The following is an 18,254-nucleotide window of genomic DNA, read 5'->3' on the forward strand; positions in this document are numbered from 1 at the left end:
ACTACTCATTTGTGACGGAACAGCGCAAAACACCGGGACAAGAGACAAGCGCTGCGGACAAGAGCAAGGGACAAGAGGGACAAGGGACAAGAGCAGCGTTTGTCTCTTGTCCCGGTGTTTTGAGCTGTTCCGTCACAAATGTTTGCTCGAGATCTCAAGATATAGGTAAGGTCACCTCTGATGCTTTTGGGGTCGTATCACTCTAACAGTCCTTCTGTTCGCACGTCCAAGATTACTGGGTTCTTCTTGAATACGGCAGCGTAGACTATTGTTTACCGTCAAGATAGCGGTTAAGATAGAGACTTTGAGCTCACCATGTTTTGGAAGTTAGGACGCCGTAAATACCCGCTTCCCCACAAGACTCTCACAAGACACTAGGCAACTACATGGAGACGGCTACAAACAAACTCATACCCAAGTCGCTACATATACTTGGCCCACGCAATACACTCCAGAATGCGTGTGGTGCGGAGAGATAGCCACCCTCTACCATTCCACATGGGGCTGTCGGGCGAGCCCGATAGAGCCCATTATTACAAACCCGTCGGTCGAGCAGTGGGAGGAGCTGCTGTCCAGCTCCGACCCGCAAGATCAGCTTGCGCTGGTTGAGCGGGCCGAGGAGGCAGCAAGAGCCAATGGGATGCTGCACCCGGGAACACCACCTGCTGCTCAAGACCCCAACCCCGAAACCCCGTCCGATTTTGCGGAATAAAGTTTTATACTACTACTACTACTGTCTTGCTTCGTATACGGCTGCCAAGATAGAAACACTGGTTATCGCAGTGTTAACGTTTTTTTTAGTCCACATAAATCTTTGATTACGCTTCTGTCGGCACTCTCGTTTTGGGGCCAGAATCTGGCGCGGCACCACTGGGGATCTGAGATGCACCGGCATAATCTGCGAATTTTTCCGCCTGATTCTCCAAATTTGGAATGATGAGGTTCGGTACCTTGCTGTGGTTCTTGCGCCGATCGCGGTCCTCTTGAGTGCGGCACGCATGAACTCAGGACACTGGCATGTAGAGAGCGCACTACGCGGCAGCTCAGGCAGCAGCCGGAGACGGTGACAAAGCCAGGGCCGCTACTGGTGATGATGGTGAGAAAAACGAAGTCTACGGACCATGACCCTGGACAACTTTGTTTTTTTATTAACATAAGCACCCCCTTTTATCCTACGAAGCATAAACAACGTTAGAAAAAGAGTGTTAGGCTTTTAACGTAGTTAATGCAAAAGCGGTAGATTAGCTGATGTTGTTAGCCTTTCAAAAGATGACACACACCCACACTGGGGGAATCAGTTAAGAATCCGGAGGCAGAGGTCTGCGCGTTTCTTCTCGGCTTCCTTGTTTTTCTTTTCCTTGCTACACGTGCATCTCGTTTGAGCGCGGTGCATGACGAGCCAGCTTGTGCTTGAAGAGCTGGCATATATAAACGCACAAATGCCTTTGGTTTTGGTTTGGTTTATGGGGTTTAACGTCCCAAAGCGACTCAGGCTATGAGAGACGCCGTAGTCGAGGGCTCCGGAAATTTCGACCACCTGGGGTTCTTTAATGTGCTCTGACAACGCACAGCACACGGGCCTCTAGAATTTCGCCTCCACAGAAATTCGTCCACCACAGCCGGGATCGAACCCGCGTCTTTCGGGTCAGCAGCCGAGCGCCGTAACCACTGAGTCACCGCGGCGGGGCTATACAATTCGGATTGTAGTAATCAGTATAAAAGTGCGCGGTTAGTGCTTGTGTGCGTATCGATCTCGTCAGTATATAGACGGCACCACATAACCTCTTGTTCTTTATTCAGGCTTTTGTGCGAAGGGGGCGAGGGTCTAGTTTAAAATGACTAGTTAGATCATGATACGTGATCATGGAGTCCGTGATATTCAGAAAGCCAGATTAATCCACTGGCCGGTCGACGAAACCTCGGGCTTTATTGTGGGCTGCGTCGTACCCCGAATTCCTCGAATGGGCTGCGGCCCATATTAGTTCGGAATAATGTGCTTGGAGCTTGGTGGTGTTAAGAATTTCAAGCGAAATGCTTGTAATTCACCCTTTCGCGAAATTATCTATAGCCATTTTAAAGCCGCTAAGAATGGTGCTCTCTTAGGTATGCGCTAGGGTGAGGGCTATAGCTCCCTCTTCTGCCGTTTGATGGTGGCAGAGACGATGTGGTCCCCGTCCTCGTCCACAGCCACAACTGCAAAGTCATTTGTGTGCTTGTATATGCCAGCTCTTCAAGCACAAGCTGGCTCATCATGCACCGCGCGCAAACGAGATGCACGAGTAGCAAGGAAAAGAAAAACAAAGAAGCGGAGAAGAAACGCATAGACCTCTGCCCCCCGATTCTTTTCCCCCTTCCTCCAGTGTGGGTATGTGCCACCTTTTGAAAGGCTTCAAGCGCTTTTGCATTAACTACGTTAAAAGCCTACCATTCTTTTTCTAACGTTGTTTATGCTTCGTAGGATAAATGGGGGATGCTTATGTCAATAAAAAAAAAATTGTCCAGGTCCGTGGTCCGTAGACTTAGTCTTTCTCACCATCATCACCAGTAGCGGCCCTGGCTTTGTCACCGTCTCCGACTGCTGCCTGAGCTGCCGCGTAGTGCGCTCTCTACATACCGGTGTTCTGAGTTCATGCGTGACGGACTCAAGAGGACCGCGATCGGCGAAAGGACCACAGCAAGGTACTGAACCTCATCATTCCCAATTTGGAGAATCAGGCGGTAAAATTGGCAGATTATGCCGGTGCGTCTCAGATTCCCAGTGGTGTCGTGCCAGATTCTGGCCCCGAAACGAGGATGCCGACAGAAACGTAATCAAAGATTTATGTGGACTAAAAAAATATAACACTGCGACATTCATTGTTAATATCTTGCAGCCGTATACGAAGCAAGACAGTAGTAGTTGTAGTATAAAAGTTTATTCCGCAAAATCGGACGGAGTTTCGGGGTTGGGTCTTGAGTAGCAGGTGGTGTTCGTAGGTACAGGATCCCATTGGTTCTTGCTGCCTCCTCGGCCCGCTCAACCAGCGCAAGCTGATCTTGCGTGTCGAAGCTGGACAGAAGCTCCTCCCACTACTCGGCTGTCGGGTTTGTAATTTTGGGCTCTATCGGGCTCGCCCGACAGCCCCATGTGGAGTGGTAGAGGGTGGCTATCTCTCCGCACCACACGCATTCTGGAGTATCCCAGGCAGCACAACAACATTGGCCGAACGTCGCGCAAGTGTTGGCAAAACTTGGCACGAACATCGGTCCTACACTGGCATTTGAGCCGAGCGCTACCACTTCACACATTGGCCTTACTTTCATGCCAGTTTTGGGCCAACGCTCGGCCGATCAAGCGGCCAACGCAGTCCCGATGTTCGTTCTGCAGCATGGACCAGCAAAGGTCTCATACTGGCATCCAACTTTCAAACATTGGTAGCCAACTTTCAAACATTGGTAGCCAGCTTTCGAATAATGGTTTCCAGCTTTCGAATATTGGAATCCAGCTTTCGAATAATGGTTTCCAGCTTTCGAATAATGGTTTCCAGCTTTCGAATAATGGCATCCAGCTTTCGAACGCTGGCACATGCAATGAACCCACTCGCCAATGACCGGCACTGTGGATGGATGGACATACATACCATTCTACCTAGCAAATATTCATAAATGAGGTTGCGAAAGAATTCCAGAAAAAAGACCCGTTTATTGCTTTGAGTTACAAGAATCACGCTTCTAGCGCACACAGGATGGTTCGCGCTACCACCAGCCACCGTGGGGAGTAAAGAAAAGGGGCCCAAGAGCATGGTGGCAGAGGCTGTGGGAAAACAATTTATTTTCAAGTTTGGTGAGTGCCGATCAGGTTGGACAAAGCATCTCGGCAAGCTGCTGCGGCACGGCTAAGGCATCCATAAAGCGCTCAACGGAGCTGTCCTCCAGTGAACTGATCAGTCATATCCAAAGTAATCGTTGCACTCCACTTGCAAGGGGACTGCTGGACTGCATTCAAACAAATTCCTCGTCCAGTTCTTGCACGATGGCCTCACGAAGCGCCAAGCCTGCAAAGAGATGCATGATGTCATGGTAAGTTGAATTATGGCCATCACAGAACAAAAACAAAAAATGATTAAATAACACCGAATTTTGTGAAACACAGTCATCGTGAAGACACTAGCAACATATTTTACAGGATAATTTTTAATTTTTTCTTAAGAACCAGCACCACATTAGTTGCACAAAGTGGAATTTAATTTACTAAACTTCCCTTATACCAAACGGTTTAATTTAGTTTAATGCGTCGTGTCGCACTCCCAGTAAATATATTCAATGCGAGATAAGCAAATTAATATGATATTGAAAACAGATTAATGTATTATTTTGTTTTAATATAACTCGTATCTCTAAATTGCGAGGTGATTTTTTATTCCAGTAAATATGCACAGGTTTTAGCGTCTCACCACATGGACGTCAAAACAACATTTTTGATTAGTTTTATTTAATGGGGTTAAAAATGCGGCTTGCGATTTTTGACGAAATACGCTGAACGCAAGGAACTCGGGGCACCTTTGTTTTACCTTAGTTGCTTCGCATGCATGCTATAGTTGGATTCGAAACTGCAACTTCAAAACCACACAAAAATACTAGTCTGATAGTCAAGAGTAATGCCCTTTTTCATTGCGAGACAACTTGGGCAAAAGCTTTAACCAGTAATTGCGGATTTTCTATTGAGTCTGCAAGAGTAGAAGGCAAAAAGAAACACTACGGAAGTATTACACATATCCTTACCAACTATTCTGCAGTGGAAAATTAATTAAGCGGTTCTGATTTCCGTCGTGCATAAGCGGTAAAGGACATATTCCCGAATGCATCCTATCTCAAGTCATATGAATTCAAACCCGCTGTTAGCCAAAGTAGTGAATCTTTAGTGAGTTCATCTCACCAAAGACGAAAAATTAAATTCTCACCATTCGGCCACAATTCCACTGCGCACGACGTCAAGCAAGCCATTTCGCAATGAGAGTGGGTACACAGAAGTCGTCCTCGTGCTTTTTGGCTCGCTCTTTTCTCCTGCCTAAAAAATAAAGGCGCATGTAGTCAAAGCAACATTTACTACAAAAACCACTTTAACTTCCAGACGTATATCAAGGTAAAAGAGTTTTAGTACTTACAAAAGATCTTGCAGGCGGTACGAACAGCGTCGGAGCTCTCCTAATATATGAGTGTGGCTTTTCGCGTGCACAGACTATGAACGGTGCTAGGTCGAGTGTGCATGCATTTTCGTCGCGTTGGTTGTGCACGTGGTTGAGCTCCGCCGTGCAGTCAAGAATGCGCGCGGTTCCAAGACGAGCAGTGGAGACGATGGTGTGTGTGTGTGTGTGGGGGGGGGGGGGGGGTTGGCTGGAGGGGAGAGAGTAATTTTCTTTACACAGGTTTTGTGGTTCCGAGAAAAGTCCTCGAGCTGAAAGGCGGAGACAGGGAGGTGGAGGAACAGCGAAGCGCGTAGCTACGTGCGAGGGAAAACAGGTTTGAGAAAGTGACAACCAAAAAGAAAAAATAGCGCTTCGCGGGGTGGGGGGTTAGCCCGCTACCTGGAAAAGGGCACGGCCGGGAGAACAGGTGGGGAGATATTGGACTTGAAGACTTGAAAGAGAGAGGGAAAGAGGCCAAAACACGTGAAAAGGGTTTGGAATTTTTGGAGAAGGAGTCACATGGCCACAGGTAGTACAGAAGAGAGAAGTGGATGGGAAACACGGAAGCGTCAAAGTATTGCTACAAAGCTGCAGCAAAAGCTTGAAAATTTTGAAGTGAAAAACTTGGAGCTTCAAGATGCATTTCGCCAAAACGACTTGAGACACTCGCGTATTTTGTGGGGCCGTATGATGTGGCTTCTGTTAGTTCAAGATAGCTTAAAATGTTACCACATAACAAAAATATAAAGCAAAAAAAATATCCAAGCAGAATGCGCGCTCTTTCATAGTTTCATGTACCGTACATGCGCCAAACAAGCTAGGTTAACATGCGTCTAACGCCAGTTGTCACTCCATTTATTCAGTGGTCGTCGAAGAATCCTCAAATTGTTTGTTGGGGTGGAAGTTTCGCGCAAAAAAAGCAAAAGCAAAGGCATGTTGAATTGTGGTTCGCAACTACTTTCGATGGTTTTCATCAATAAAGGTGATGTTCGAAAGAAAAAAAAAAACCTGTGAGTAAATATGCAAAGACGTGAGCAAGAGCTATATAGCCCCCAATGCAAATTACGCAACAGTAGAATAAAATGGTCAAAAACAACAATTTCCAACACAACGATTTGCAGAAAAGAAAGGAAATAGCAAATCAGAAAACACGGGAAAGGCGCAGTCACAGGGCAAGACGTAGGGAAGCGTAGGAATCGCTTAGCACGTGTCCGCGTGCGTTTATGAAGCACCCGCCTAATATTTCACGAGCGCAACGCATAATTCGAAATTACGAGGCGACTGCTTCGTTTCTGGACGTTGCCAAAACTGAGCACAATTTCGGTTTAGCGAATGCACTTGCGCTAATCTATTACGTTTGTATCGCGATCTCCCTGAAGCAGACACCAGCTGCGCACTGCGGCAGTGAATTCCTAGAGCGAATAAAAAAAAGTGATTTTTTTTATTCCAAAAATTTAATCAAATGAAACTTATTTCATTTTTGTTGAAGGCACCTGTTGACAATTTTTGTTGAAGGCGTGTCGGGTGTAATCAGAACGTTAATTCTGATCAACAGGACTTCGATCGCAATTCTCCTAAACGTATTATTGCTGCTCACTGCGCAACCAGAGTGCAGCTTTTCTAACGGAATCATGGGTAGCTTTGCTCACAAACTGCAAAAGTGTTCGGTTAAAATATAATAATAAATAAAACCAAATCTTTGAACTCGCATGTTTTAGCGTGTTCGAAAATTATGAACTGCCGATATGGTACTCGACAATAAAAATAATTTTGAACCCATTTTAATGGATGACACAATGTTTACCAACGTTTGCCAGTATACTTTGAACACTGGATAAGCGGTGGCAATCCTAGGCCAATATAGCCAGCTCCCGGAAATGGCATAGCCAATTCTGGCAAAGAGTGGAACAACACTGGCTAACATGGCCCATGATAGCCAGGATTCGATGATGGCACAGCCAGCAATGGCAAACAGTGGGGCAATCCTGGCTAACCTGGCCCATGATAGCCAGGATCTAATTACGGCTCAGCCAATACTGGTAAAGTGATGGACAACCAGGGCCATTGTTGGATGTGCTAAGGATTGGCACAACCAATATCGGATGCTCACTGGCAACTCTGGGCCTAGTTAGGGCCATGCTTTGCCAGTGGATTTCCAATATTGGCCCGCTGCCGTGTGCTACCTGGGATATTGCGTGGGCCAAGTATATGTAGCGACTTGGGTATGAGTTTGTTTCTAGCCCTCTCCATGTAGTTGCCTAGTGTCTTGTGAGAGTCTTGTGGGGAAGAGGGTATTTACGGCGTCCTAACTTCCAAAACATGGTAAGCTCAAAGTCTCTATCTTAACCGCTATCTTGAAGGTTAACAATAGTCTACGCTGCCGTATTCAAGAAGAACCCAGTAATCTTGGACGTGCAAACAGAAGGACTGTTAGACTGATACGTCCCCGAACGCATCAAAGGTAACGCTACCTTTATTTTGAGACCCGGACAAATAGTCATTAGGGTTTTATTATTTTTTTTTTGTACCTGGTGGCACATGTTTTCATCCAGATCTCACTCATGGCCACCTCGGAGTATTCTTCGGTCGTCGAGGACACCGTCGAGGCCAATGCCGCTGAGCTGTGGCAGCTGAGCATGTGCCTCTGGAGCCACCCCGAACTGGCGCTGAAGGAGAGGAAGGCGCACCACCTGCTCACCGGCTTCCTGGAAAAGTGGGGCTTCAAGGTTCAGAGGCGCCACCACCTCGAGACGGCGTTCAGGGCGGAGGCTATCGCACCCGGGGCGCCGAGGGTGCGTGCCGCTCTAATGACGCGCATACTGCCCGGTAGAAAAAAAAAGCTGAGCTGCCCTATTACATTTACCGTATTCTCCAGTTAACAACTCGCGCTTTCTTTTTGTCATGTTTTATCTGGTGTGAGCTATATTAATATTATAGATCATATTATATCCTCACTGGCCTCTGTACCAATATCCTTCAACTACTGCTTCTAGGGTATACTTTTATATTAGCAATGTTTTAAGTGTCAGAGCTCACTACTCAAGGTGGCCACGCAGTTAAAGTAGCGCCCTCTTCCGGAATTATTCCAAACTTCCCCCATTTTGCACTCCCCTTAGGCCATCGCATTTTAACAGCTGACCGCTTATCGTAAAGGAGAAGAAACCATAGCTGTAATTATTTTAGCATAGTTGGCCTGGCCAAGCGGCTTACTCGTCGCGTCCGCTCGCAATTATTTGCCAACGGCAATGTGAACGCTTGCAGATGTTTCAGCGCTGCAGTTGCTCCAGCTATCTGAATGCAAAGTTCGGAAGGGGAAGGAGGGGGGGGGGGGGGGGGGGGAATTCGTCTATACACAAAGATGTGGCTTACCTATGTACGGAAACTTCCAGTAAAGCAGTGCTTGAATGTATATTACAGCATGTAGCATTCGTATGTGTCCTTGCTTGTTCCTGTTCTGCCCCTGCGCTATTTTTGTTTGACGTGTGTTACCAGCAAGTCAAACCGCCACCTTAATGGATTACAGCGCAAAGAAACCGCGACGCGAGGGCAGTGACACGGACGCAATGTGCGCGTCCGTATTCCTTTCGCTCCAATGCACCATTCAAGATATACGAACTAACCCAATGGAAAGCTTTAATGCAAAATAGTAGTGTACTGGAACATTTGACTCGTACAGTGCTGCGACATATAGAACTAAGCGTGCTGTGCTAGTTTGCTTCGTCTCTTCCCTTACTAACGAGTAGTGTTGTCCATGTAATCTAAACGCAATTCTACGCCGGGTACCATAAAGAATTGTTTGACTCCCTTCCTTGGCCGCTTTGGTGACCTAGTGATGGACATAGATACCAGTACCTCCGGCTGGAAACGAAGCATTGAGTAAATGAGCAACTCAGTCCGAATCGAAGTGGCGTTTTGGAGTTCATACAGGTTCCCCGGGCCCAACAAAACGAAGAGTGGATAGCCTCTCTAGACTGTGTCCTGTCACAGAGAAAAAAGCCCTCCTATGGCCCGTGAAACGTCATTTCGGTCTTGTTTGAATTGGCACGACTGGAATTCTTTGTTCGCGTTGTGATGTTGTGATACCTAACCAGACGAAGTTTTCTGTTTAAATCTTTTAATAGGATATTGGGATGCGCGAAACAGGCCTAATACGTAAACTATCCTTGAGCTAGTGCAAGATGCGCCAGTCCTCTTTTTGAGACTGGAGGCAGCGAAATAAAATACTAACAGAGGCCGTGCCACCTGGCTCCTTTGTTCCGCCGCCACCCAGGACCCACAGTGGCCCTGATGGCCGAGTACGATGCACTTCCGGATATTGGCCACGGATGCGGCCACAACCTGATCGCTGAAGCGGCCATGGGCGCTGCCATTGCCGTCATGGACGCCATGAAGAAGTTCACCAACGTCCGCGGCAAGGTACAACCTTCATGCGAGATAGGAAAGCCCGCCTTTAAACCTGGACTTTTATTTCTTTCTTTAGGCTATTATTCGGGTGCTATATATAACGCATGAACAATGTATCAAGTGCAAAACAAAACCACGAACAAGTGACAACTGTCGAAAGGTGAACGCTAAGAAGTTACGTGGTTTTCCGGCATTGCTGCAAAGGAGGACAACAGGCAGAGGAATTGTAAACGAGGATGCCGCAGATGGTTTGGTTTGGTTTATTGGGTTTAACGTCCCAAAGCAACTCAGGCTATGAGGGACGCCGTAGTGGAGGGCTCCGGAAATTTCGACCACCTGGGGTTCTTTAACGTGCACTGACATCACACAGTACACGGGACTCAAGAATTTCGCCTCCATCGAAGTTCAGCCGCCGCGGCCGGGATCGATCCCGCGTCTTTCGGGCCAGCAGCCGAACGCCGTAACCACTAAGCCACCGCAGCGGGGCGCAGCGGATGGGTCATCGGTTGCGTCAATAATTTGTGGGAGCGTTGGAAGGTATGACCGCTCTTTTTACTGCCTGAGGTGCGCATATATATGTAGTCCTCTTTCGGCGGAAAATACGTGGTGTGCGTGCGCGCATTTCTATGTATGTGTGCGTGTGTGCTCATGAGCGCGTGTGTGTGAAGCCTCCGCTCCAGCGCCCCTAGCGAATCGAGACACCTTCTGGGCACCCTCCAGACCCTGAAAGGCCCTCCTCCGGTAAGTGCCCGGATGTGCATCTCCCACCCAAAAGCCTTTACCTAAAGGCCGCGCACCCAACGCTACAGAAGTTTTGCCCGCCACCCATCTCCAGCTTCCAGGAGCCTTCACCAAGCAGAAGCCCAGGTTGCAACGGAACGAAAAAGCGGCATTAAAATCATATTTAGAAACAACTCAATTAGAAGGCGATCACTGAAAAAGCGAAATGTACAACCATATATTCATCTTCCTATATACTCGCCGCCGCGGTGGCTCAGTTGTTACGGTGCTCGGCTGCTGACCCGAAAGCGCGAGTTCGATCCCGGCCGCGGGAGCTGAATTTCGATGGAGTTGACATTCTAGAGGTCCATGTATTGTGCGATGCCAGTGCACATTAAAGAACCCCAGGTGGACGAAATTTCCGGTGCTCTCCACTACGGCGTCTCTCATAGCCTTAGTCGCTTTAGGGCGTTAAAAACCCCATAAACCAAACATAAACCAAACCTATATACTCATAGCCCTAATCCTACATACACTCATCATCCTCTAAAACACACCATACGTCTGAACACAATGCCGCGATGCAGCGTTATAAAAATTGCCTATACATTATTTCGGAAACTCTTCCTTTCTTTAGTGTTCTAATTTCTTGAATGGCTTTTAGGAACACGCTGCAGCAGCACCAAATAAAAGAGTGTGAAAGTTTTTTTTCTTAGAATTCTAATGCAGGAAACGAAATAATTAAGTACTTATAATGGTTTTTGTTGTTACTTCTAGCACCTTCGTTCGTTCTTCTGCATACCTTTCTTTGGTATTCGTTGCTGATCTTGCATTCGTGCTATGACCATACTTTTTGATGGTTAGTTATCAGTGTTCGAACTTTTTTAATATTTCTTCATCTGTAATGGCCCTGAAGTGAGGGCCGTAGTGCTCTGAAATAAAAAGAAAATGTAAAACATATAATGCTAACGCTGATCTGTCACGCCACTTCGTTTGATAATCGGAGCATTTTTTTTTCTTTTTTTATTTATTGTACCTGTTTACCGTTCCGCAGGCACCAATACTGCAGTACTCCAGTAGTAGTAGAGCTGTCCCGACGAAGTGGTGCGCCAATCGACCGCATAGCCGCCGCAGTTTGAGAAGCAGGTGTAGTGTTGCGTCCAAGTGATTTGCAAAGACCTGTTCGAGACTCTGGAACGGTAGCTGCACCTGCGGGCTCTCAGTAAAAGTTTAGAAAAAACGGAGTTCCTACAACGCCTCTGCCTCATCATTCTCCAGTTGGTCGTGATGGGAACACCCGGAGAAGAAGGTGCCGGCGGAAAAGTGCTGCTACTCGAGAAAGGAGCCTTCGAGGACGTCGACGCCGCCCTCATGGCTCATCCCAGTTCCAGAGATGTCCTGAAGGCCTACTGCAACTCAAGGCGCCAGGTAAAAACTGCAGGGGCTTAGCTTTGGTTGAGCCTTGGCAATTGCGAACGCAGCGTCTTGCAACGCTGCAGGGAGTCCACAGAACGCCATCGCCATTCGGCTCTACGCCTTTTGGTTTTTGAGGGAAGGAAATGTATCTCACTCGCATATCTCTGTGGACACCCGAACCTCGCCTAAGGGAAGGGAGAAAGATTTGAGTGAACGAAGACGCCGTATTAGCTAGACGCGCCTTTGTTCGGTCGCAGTTGGTCGACTGGCCGCGAAGTTGTAGCTGCGGCGCGCTGAGTAGACGACTTGGTGCCCCATCTCTCGCTCTGGTATGACGTCAGTAGTCACATGATCGACCACCAACCGTGAAGTTTAGGCTGCGGTACCGCGAAGAGGCGACATCTGGCGTAGTATTGCTTTCGCAATGAAACACAACCAATGCCCTCATCAGGTCTTTGCTGATGCAACTGTAAGTAAATAAGAGCCAGTTTTAGTCTCGAGGGAACGAGTCGCACGTCCTACAGCAACCTCTTTCAGGTGAATGTCCTTCTTTTTTTGTCGATGACGATTATTAAGGGCGTTATTTGGTATAATATGTGAAGGAAAAAGAGGTGCCGGCCCTACAGACTCAGTCATTTTAGGTGGGAACTTAGTAGCGCCCAGCAGGGAAAGATAGTCGAGAGGGAAGGAGAAGTTGGAAGTGACTGATAGAGGATCGTGAAGAAATGCAGCAATCATTTTTGGTAACGAGGCAGAAACGCGGGTCTGACTGCAGCTTCCCTTGCTCATTGCACCTAACTGCTCCATTCCTCACGCATGCTCTACCACCTGTGCACCAAAGTTGGACGTCCAGTACGACGCAAAAGAGCCGCATGCTTGTGAGTCACCGTGGGTGGGCCCCAACGCCCAAGACGCTGCAGTCGCCGCCTACGTCAACCTCTCCTTGCTTCGCCAGCACATAACGCCTGCCAGCAGGATATTGGGTGAGCATAAGAAGTGAATTGATCACGTGAATTAACATAAACGCTGGCGATAAATCAAAATATTAAAGAGCTTTCGCATAGCGAGTACTCGCTGCGCACACGCTGTGGACATAGTCGTGCAGCCTTCGCATAGTCGTACAGTGAGAGCTAGCTGTGCAGCTGTGATAGTGTGACGCAGGCATCCGGCTATCCTGCATACATGGTCTGTTCTGAAAGTAGTAGGACTCATTTTTTTAAACAAAATTTATTCAAGAGAATAGTACAAACGATTACAATTTATCAAGGTAGCACCCTTCCGCACCTACACGCTGCTGCCAATGAGTTTCACAGTTTTCGTACGCCTCCAGGAACGCCTGGACCGGAGTGCTGTTTAGCTCCCTCGTCACGGCCTGTTGAACCACCTCTACCGATCCGTAATGTTTCCCCTTGAGCGTCGATTTTATTCTCGGGAATAGAAAAAAGTCTTCCGGGGCCAAGTCGAGACTGTAGGGGGGCTGAGGCAGCGTTGCCGCATTGTGCTGGCCAAAAAATCGGGGTCCTCATTCACATGATGAAGAAGATCCACCGGTTGGCCTTTTCCTCCTCTGACAACACTCCCGGCACCAACTTCGCGCACGCTTTCCTCATGAATAAGTTTTCTGTCACGATCTCAAAAACTTGGGTTTGAGGAATGCTCTAGTCATCAGCAATCATTCTGGTACTCATTCTACGATCACTGTTAAGTAAATATTTCACTCGCTACACATTTTCGTTGGTCTTGCTGGTCGAAGGGCTTCTGGAGCGGTCGTCTTCCTCCACTCTTTTCTTACCTTCTCGGAAAAGCTTGTGCCACTCAAAATACATCTGATCTACCCATGGAAGCGTCACCGTAGACCTTCTTAATCATTTTGTGAGTCTCTTTGCGCGTTTTACCAAGATTTACTCAAAATTTGATCGCGTATCGCTGATCCAGTAAACGCTCGATGATTCTGCGTGACGAGACGTTCCGACAGGGGTTCACAGTACAAGCTACCTCCTCTCTTCAACGGCCGAGAGCCGACTGCCGATTTTCCCCAGCATTCCCAATATCCCCCTTCAACGATCCTGCACGCGCAGACCACCTCTCGTCCGCCCGTTCGCCCAGGAAAAAACCAGTCCTACTACTTTCAGAACACACCCTGTATGACGCCGAGAGTGCGTTTATAACTTGTGCTAAATATTTCTGATTGCTGCTTTGAGTGTTGCGAGGAGCGGTATTGTATGACGAGCTGCGTTTAATGCCGCGAACTTGCACTTGTGCTGTGCGAGACGCCATAGTAAAAGATTCCGGATTAATTTCGACCATTTTGAGTGCTGCAACGGGCACTGACATCGCACAGCACTACGGAGCCTTTCCTAATCGCGCCGGCTGAATGCCGACGTCCTGAAACGAGGAACGCGTTATGCCCGCGTTTCCACCCGCAGGATTTGGGCGAAATTAACGCTGTGTAGGGATCTGAAGGTGATTTCAATGCATGAATTTAACAACAAGAACAAGAAAGGAGGAATTGCGCAGGAAAATATTCGAATATTTCTTTTGCGAGTACCGGGAACATCGCTTTATGTGGCTTTGAGCAGTTGTGTCGACCTGACCAGACAGCCAAATCGATAGCGCGGCAAAGATGACAACACCACTGAGAAAGGTTTAACAGACTCACGGAGAGGTGTGCCCAAGACCCAAGCGTGTGGAGCTTTTAGAATATTGCGACCTTATGTTCTTATCCAAGTATAAGCTTTTACAGCGCCTACTAACGACAACAACGGCGGATTATAATGGCGGACACCACCATGACCTTAGCTCAATTCTGAGAGCGACTGCCGCGGTCAGACGGTGGCCTCGGTCCAGGACGAAAACTGCGAAGTTTCTGTGAAAGCTTTATAGCATTCCTTCGTCGCCATATGACTGCGCTTGGGTGGCAGCTAATAAGTAATTCTCTCATAAAGCAAATTTTCTTCCACCCCAATATTGGACAAACAACCCTTCTGGACCCTGTCGGTCTCAAATTGGCGCAGGAGTGGCGAAGCAGCTAGGTTCCCACTCCAGCGTGGTTCCCGAGTCCAGCAAGCTCACCTACCAGTTGCGAGCCCCCAGCCAGGAGGAACGTTCCTCGCTCGTCAAACGGGCGGAGAGCGCTTTCCAGGCGGCCGCCCTGGCCACTGGCTGTCGAGTCACCATAGAACGCGGAATGGAATACAAGGAGCTCATCCACAACGACGCGCTTCTTCAGACGTATAGGAAACACGCCGAAGCCATGGGTAAGCATGCTGTTTGGGTTTCTAAATGTCTCACAAAGCTTTCCCGTGGTTTTGAACGGAGAGTTCGCCCAATGCTTTGGGCAAGAAGGTTTCGTGCAACTTGATAATCACGAACTCACGGTGGCCTTGAACAAGTTGAAGGCTATGCTGAACACTTGGGTCCGTAGTGTGTGGCGATTACTTTTGCGGTCCATTCTTTTGTTTTCTTGCAATTGGTCGGTTCAGTATACGGTACCAGAACCGACGGCTTACACTTCTTGTTGAGCTGTCAGTGTTGACGTCATAAGTCGCAACCACCAAGAGTAGAAGCGCAGGTGGGAACAGAATGGCTATAGAAAAGGGCCCTGCGTGCTTGCAGAGGCGAAGGTATGTTATGCATGGACGTAAGCGGAGAAGATCGTCGGCTAGCACAGAAACAAGTGAATAAGGAAGCTCGTCGCTAGCAGCCTTCCACTCTGTGCAAAGTAGTCTACAAAATGTGAGAATTGGAGGAAGCTTTTCTCTGTTTGTTTTGTCTGCTTCGCCCCCCAAGCAGTACATCAAATAGAGTTTGTCTAAGCACATAATTCTGTGCTGCTGGAAGTCGAGATATCCAAATAGAACGGACTGCATGCGTGGCTATCTTGACGGGTCTGGTACGTCCCTCGCCGTTTCCGGAGACCAGTGTGGACGCAGCATGAAGCGTGAGGAAAGTATGAGCAGGACAGCGCATTGCACTAACAGCGCGCTCCACTGACGGGAAACTGGGTGGAGTTAGTGACATTGGGGTAAAACGGACAGAATAGAAATCTGCTTCAGAGGGCTTATGCAATGTTCGGTATCGCATTAAGGGGCCTGTGCGCCCAATACACGAGGCATAAAAACGGAGCGAGCAAGGTTCGACTGAGAGGAAGGGGGTGGTGAACTGCCCCATTGTATTGAGCAGACAAGAGAATGGAAAAGAGGGGTTCGTTATTACATACGTGACGGAGGCCAACAGCCATCGAAACCAAGGAGCAGAGCGGATGTGTTTTTTTTAATTGGTGGTGTTAATAACTGGGAGATTAATAAGGTAAATATTTTTAAAGACAGTTGATTAGAAAGCAGAAGAAAAAAATGTCTCGTGGTAGGTTTATGCTGGCTGCTAAAACAATCTTTAATGAAATGAGTGAGAAGATTGAAGCCACCCACTGATCCCACTTCTGTACGCAGGGGTGTCGTTCTTCGACATCACCAAGAACATCGTCGCGAGAACGGGCGGGTCTACAGATGCTGGCAACGTGTCCTACGCCCTGCCTACCCTGCACCCTATGTTTACAGCGGGCAATGTGCGCCCCCACTCGCGGTCTTTTGCTGAGGCCGCAGGCGCTGAAGACGCCCAGAAGGCCACTCTGTGCACGGCCAAAGCCCTCGCCCTCACTGCCCTGGACCTGATGTCGGATCCTGCGCTCATGGCGCAGGTGCGGAAGGACTTCCAGATGTGGAAGAATGCGCAGGCTCCTTCCGTTAAGTAGTCAACGGCCAAGCATTATCCTCGTTTGAGCCGTGACTGGAAGCGAATAAACCTTGAGCCTGGAATAATTGTGCTACCCTGGCTAAACCCCAAAGCCTTGCGTTAGTCTCTTCTTCTCACAGCTCTTGTACTCTGTGCTACAATACGCCAAAAGCGACACGAAAAAAAGCCAGGGTTTTTTGGTGCCCATCCGGCGTGAAGAGGCGGTAGCATTCCTGGCTGTTACACATGATACGCCGGTTTTTTTTTTTTTTTTCAGACCTGATTTTGCCTAGAGTTTACGTTTCCTGGCCTAAATTTCACATTTCGATTGATAAACGAGAGCTCCGTTTCGCTTTCCTGGGCACTGGTGGACCGAAACGCATCCCACTCCTTCATCGATACAATTAAGGGCTGAAAAAGAAGAAAAAGTGTTTTGCGATGAATAACCTTGGCTAGCACGAGAATACCAGCTCCGAAAAGGAGAACACGCTTCTGGGGCAGTGGCGGCGGCTTTGTTAAAATCTCTGTCTGGTTTTACTTTCTATTATTTAATCAATTCCTGAATATTTAAGTTCTTTTTTTCATGTTCTGCCCTCTTTGAATTGGCCTGCCGCTTTTTCAGTTATTCAGCTATCACACAAAATTGAAGTTACAAAACTTTTTCGATCTTATTTTTGATTACTATGTCTTCACTGCCCGATTCTTAGCTGACCTCCCGGTGTGAGTATGAGACGCTTCATATCCGTGGTCGAAAACCACAGCAACGCTCTTCTCAGTTGCAAGGGTAACGACTCACCAATAGCTGGCGCTGGTGGCGCGTCTAAAATAAAATATGCGATTAGTGTTTGCAGTTGCAGTGTTTCTTTTATTGTCTATGTTTTCATCATGAGTGCGTTCACACAAAACAATTTGTAACCCCCTCCTTATGTAATGCCCTCGGGCCTTTAAGGACGAAATAAATGAAATGAAATGAAATCACCCTATCCATGGAAGACGAAGCCGCATTCTGATCTTTGGCCGCGTGCCGTCTTCGCTGTGGAACGCGCCCGACGTCCTGCTATTCGCAACAAAGGTGTCCTGTTGAAAGAGTCTGAAGAGCCACCTTCAAGGCTGTTTGTGCGGTGAGGTGCCCGGCTTTTTATTGCTCGATGTGATTGTGCTAGAAGACGCAGCAAACTCCTAGGTTTCATCCGCGGGGGAGCATGATGTGTCCGGCCGACTGGGCTCCGCGAACTCCCCTTTAGAAGGAGATTCTCCAGAAAGCATCGTTAGCTATTTCTTCTTTGCTCGCCCACCTCGTGGAAACGATCCATGCGGAAGCGTTGTGTGGTTCTTTTTGTTTGGTTTGGTTTATTGGGGTTTAACCTTCCAAAACAACTTAGGTTATGAGAGACACCGCAGCCAAGGACTCAGGAAATTTCGACCACTTGGGGTTCTATAACGCGCACTGACATCGCACAGCACACAGGTCTCTAGAATTTCGCCTTCATCGAAATTATGGGGTACCGCGCAATGTTCATGCATGCTATAGAACCCCAGGCCATCAACGTTAATATGAAGGTCTCCACTACGGAGTCCCCCATATAGCTCACGTGCAGCTCTGGTACCTGAACTTCACATAGCAGCGTGGTGACCTGAGGCGGTTCAAGTAAAATGCCCGAGAATCATTGGTGCAGACGCAGATGGAATACCTTCATTCAGTGACTGGGCTTCTATCATAGGGAGGGATCACGTGTAATGCGCAAAGTAAGGAGACTGTGCGGTACTAAGTGTACGTAATCATAACAAAGAGAATACCATTCAAAGCACCCTGGGAAA

General features: G+C 48.0%; 1 protein-coding gene across 1 annotated transcript; it reads left to right on the forward strand.

Moving 5' to 3' along the window:
• Positions 1-7,726: 7,726 nt before the first annotated feature.
• LOC149332788 (xaa-Arg dipeptidase-like) lies at positions 7,727-16,455 on the forward strand. The gene is made up of 6 exons (XM_089557557.1): positions 7,727-7,957; positions 9,396-9,581; positions 11,568-11,717; positions 12,481-12,688; positions 14,720-14,962; positions 16,154-16,455. Exons 1-6 carry the CDS (start codon positions 7,727-7,729, stop codon positions 16,453-16,455), a joined length of 1,320 nt encoding a protein of 439 aa, XP_089413683.1.
• Positions 16,456-18,254: the final 1,799 nt, after the last annotated feature.

This window comes from Amblyomma mixtum, chromosome 8 (genome assembly GCF_055824585.1).
Source record: "Amblyomma mixtum isolate Tamu chromosome 8, ASM5582458v1, whole genome shotgun sequence".
Taxonomy (NCBI): domain Eukaryota; kingdom Metazoa; phylum Arthropoda; class Arachnida; order Ixodida; family Ixodidae; genus Amblyomma; species Amblyomma mixtum.

Excerpts from the sequence above, each read along its gene's own strand:
- LOC149332788 (XM_089557557.1), top strand. The coding sequence starts at position 7,727 with ATGGCCACCTCGGAGTATTCTTCGGTCGTCGAGGACACCGTCGAGGCC. Across the intron at positions 11,718-12,480 it reads ACTGCAACTCAAGGCGCCAG|CTTCCCTTGCTCATTGCACC; the intron begins GTAAAAACTGCA and ends GTCTGACTGCAG. Across the intron at positions 12,689-14,719 it reads GCCTGCCAGCAGGATATTGG|GAGTGGCGAAGCAGCTAGGT; the intron begins GTGAGCATAAGA and ends AAATTGGCGCAG.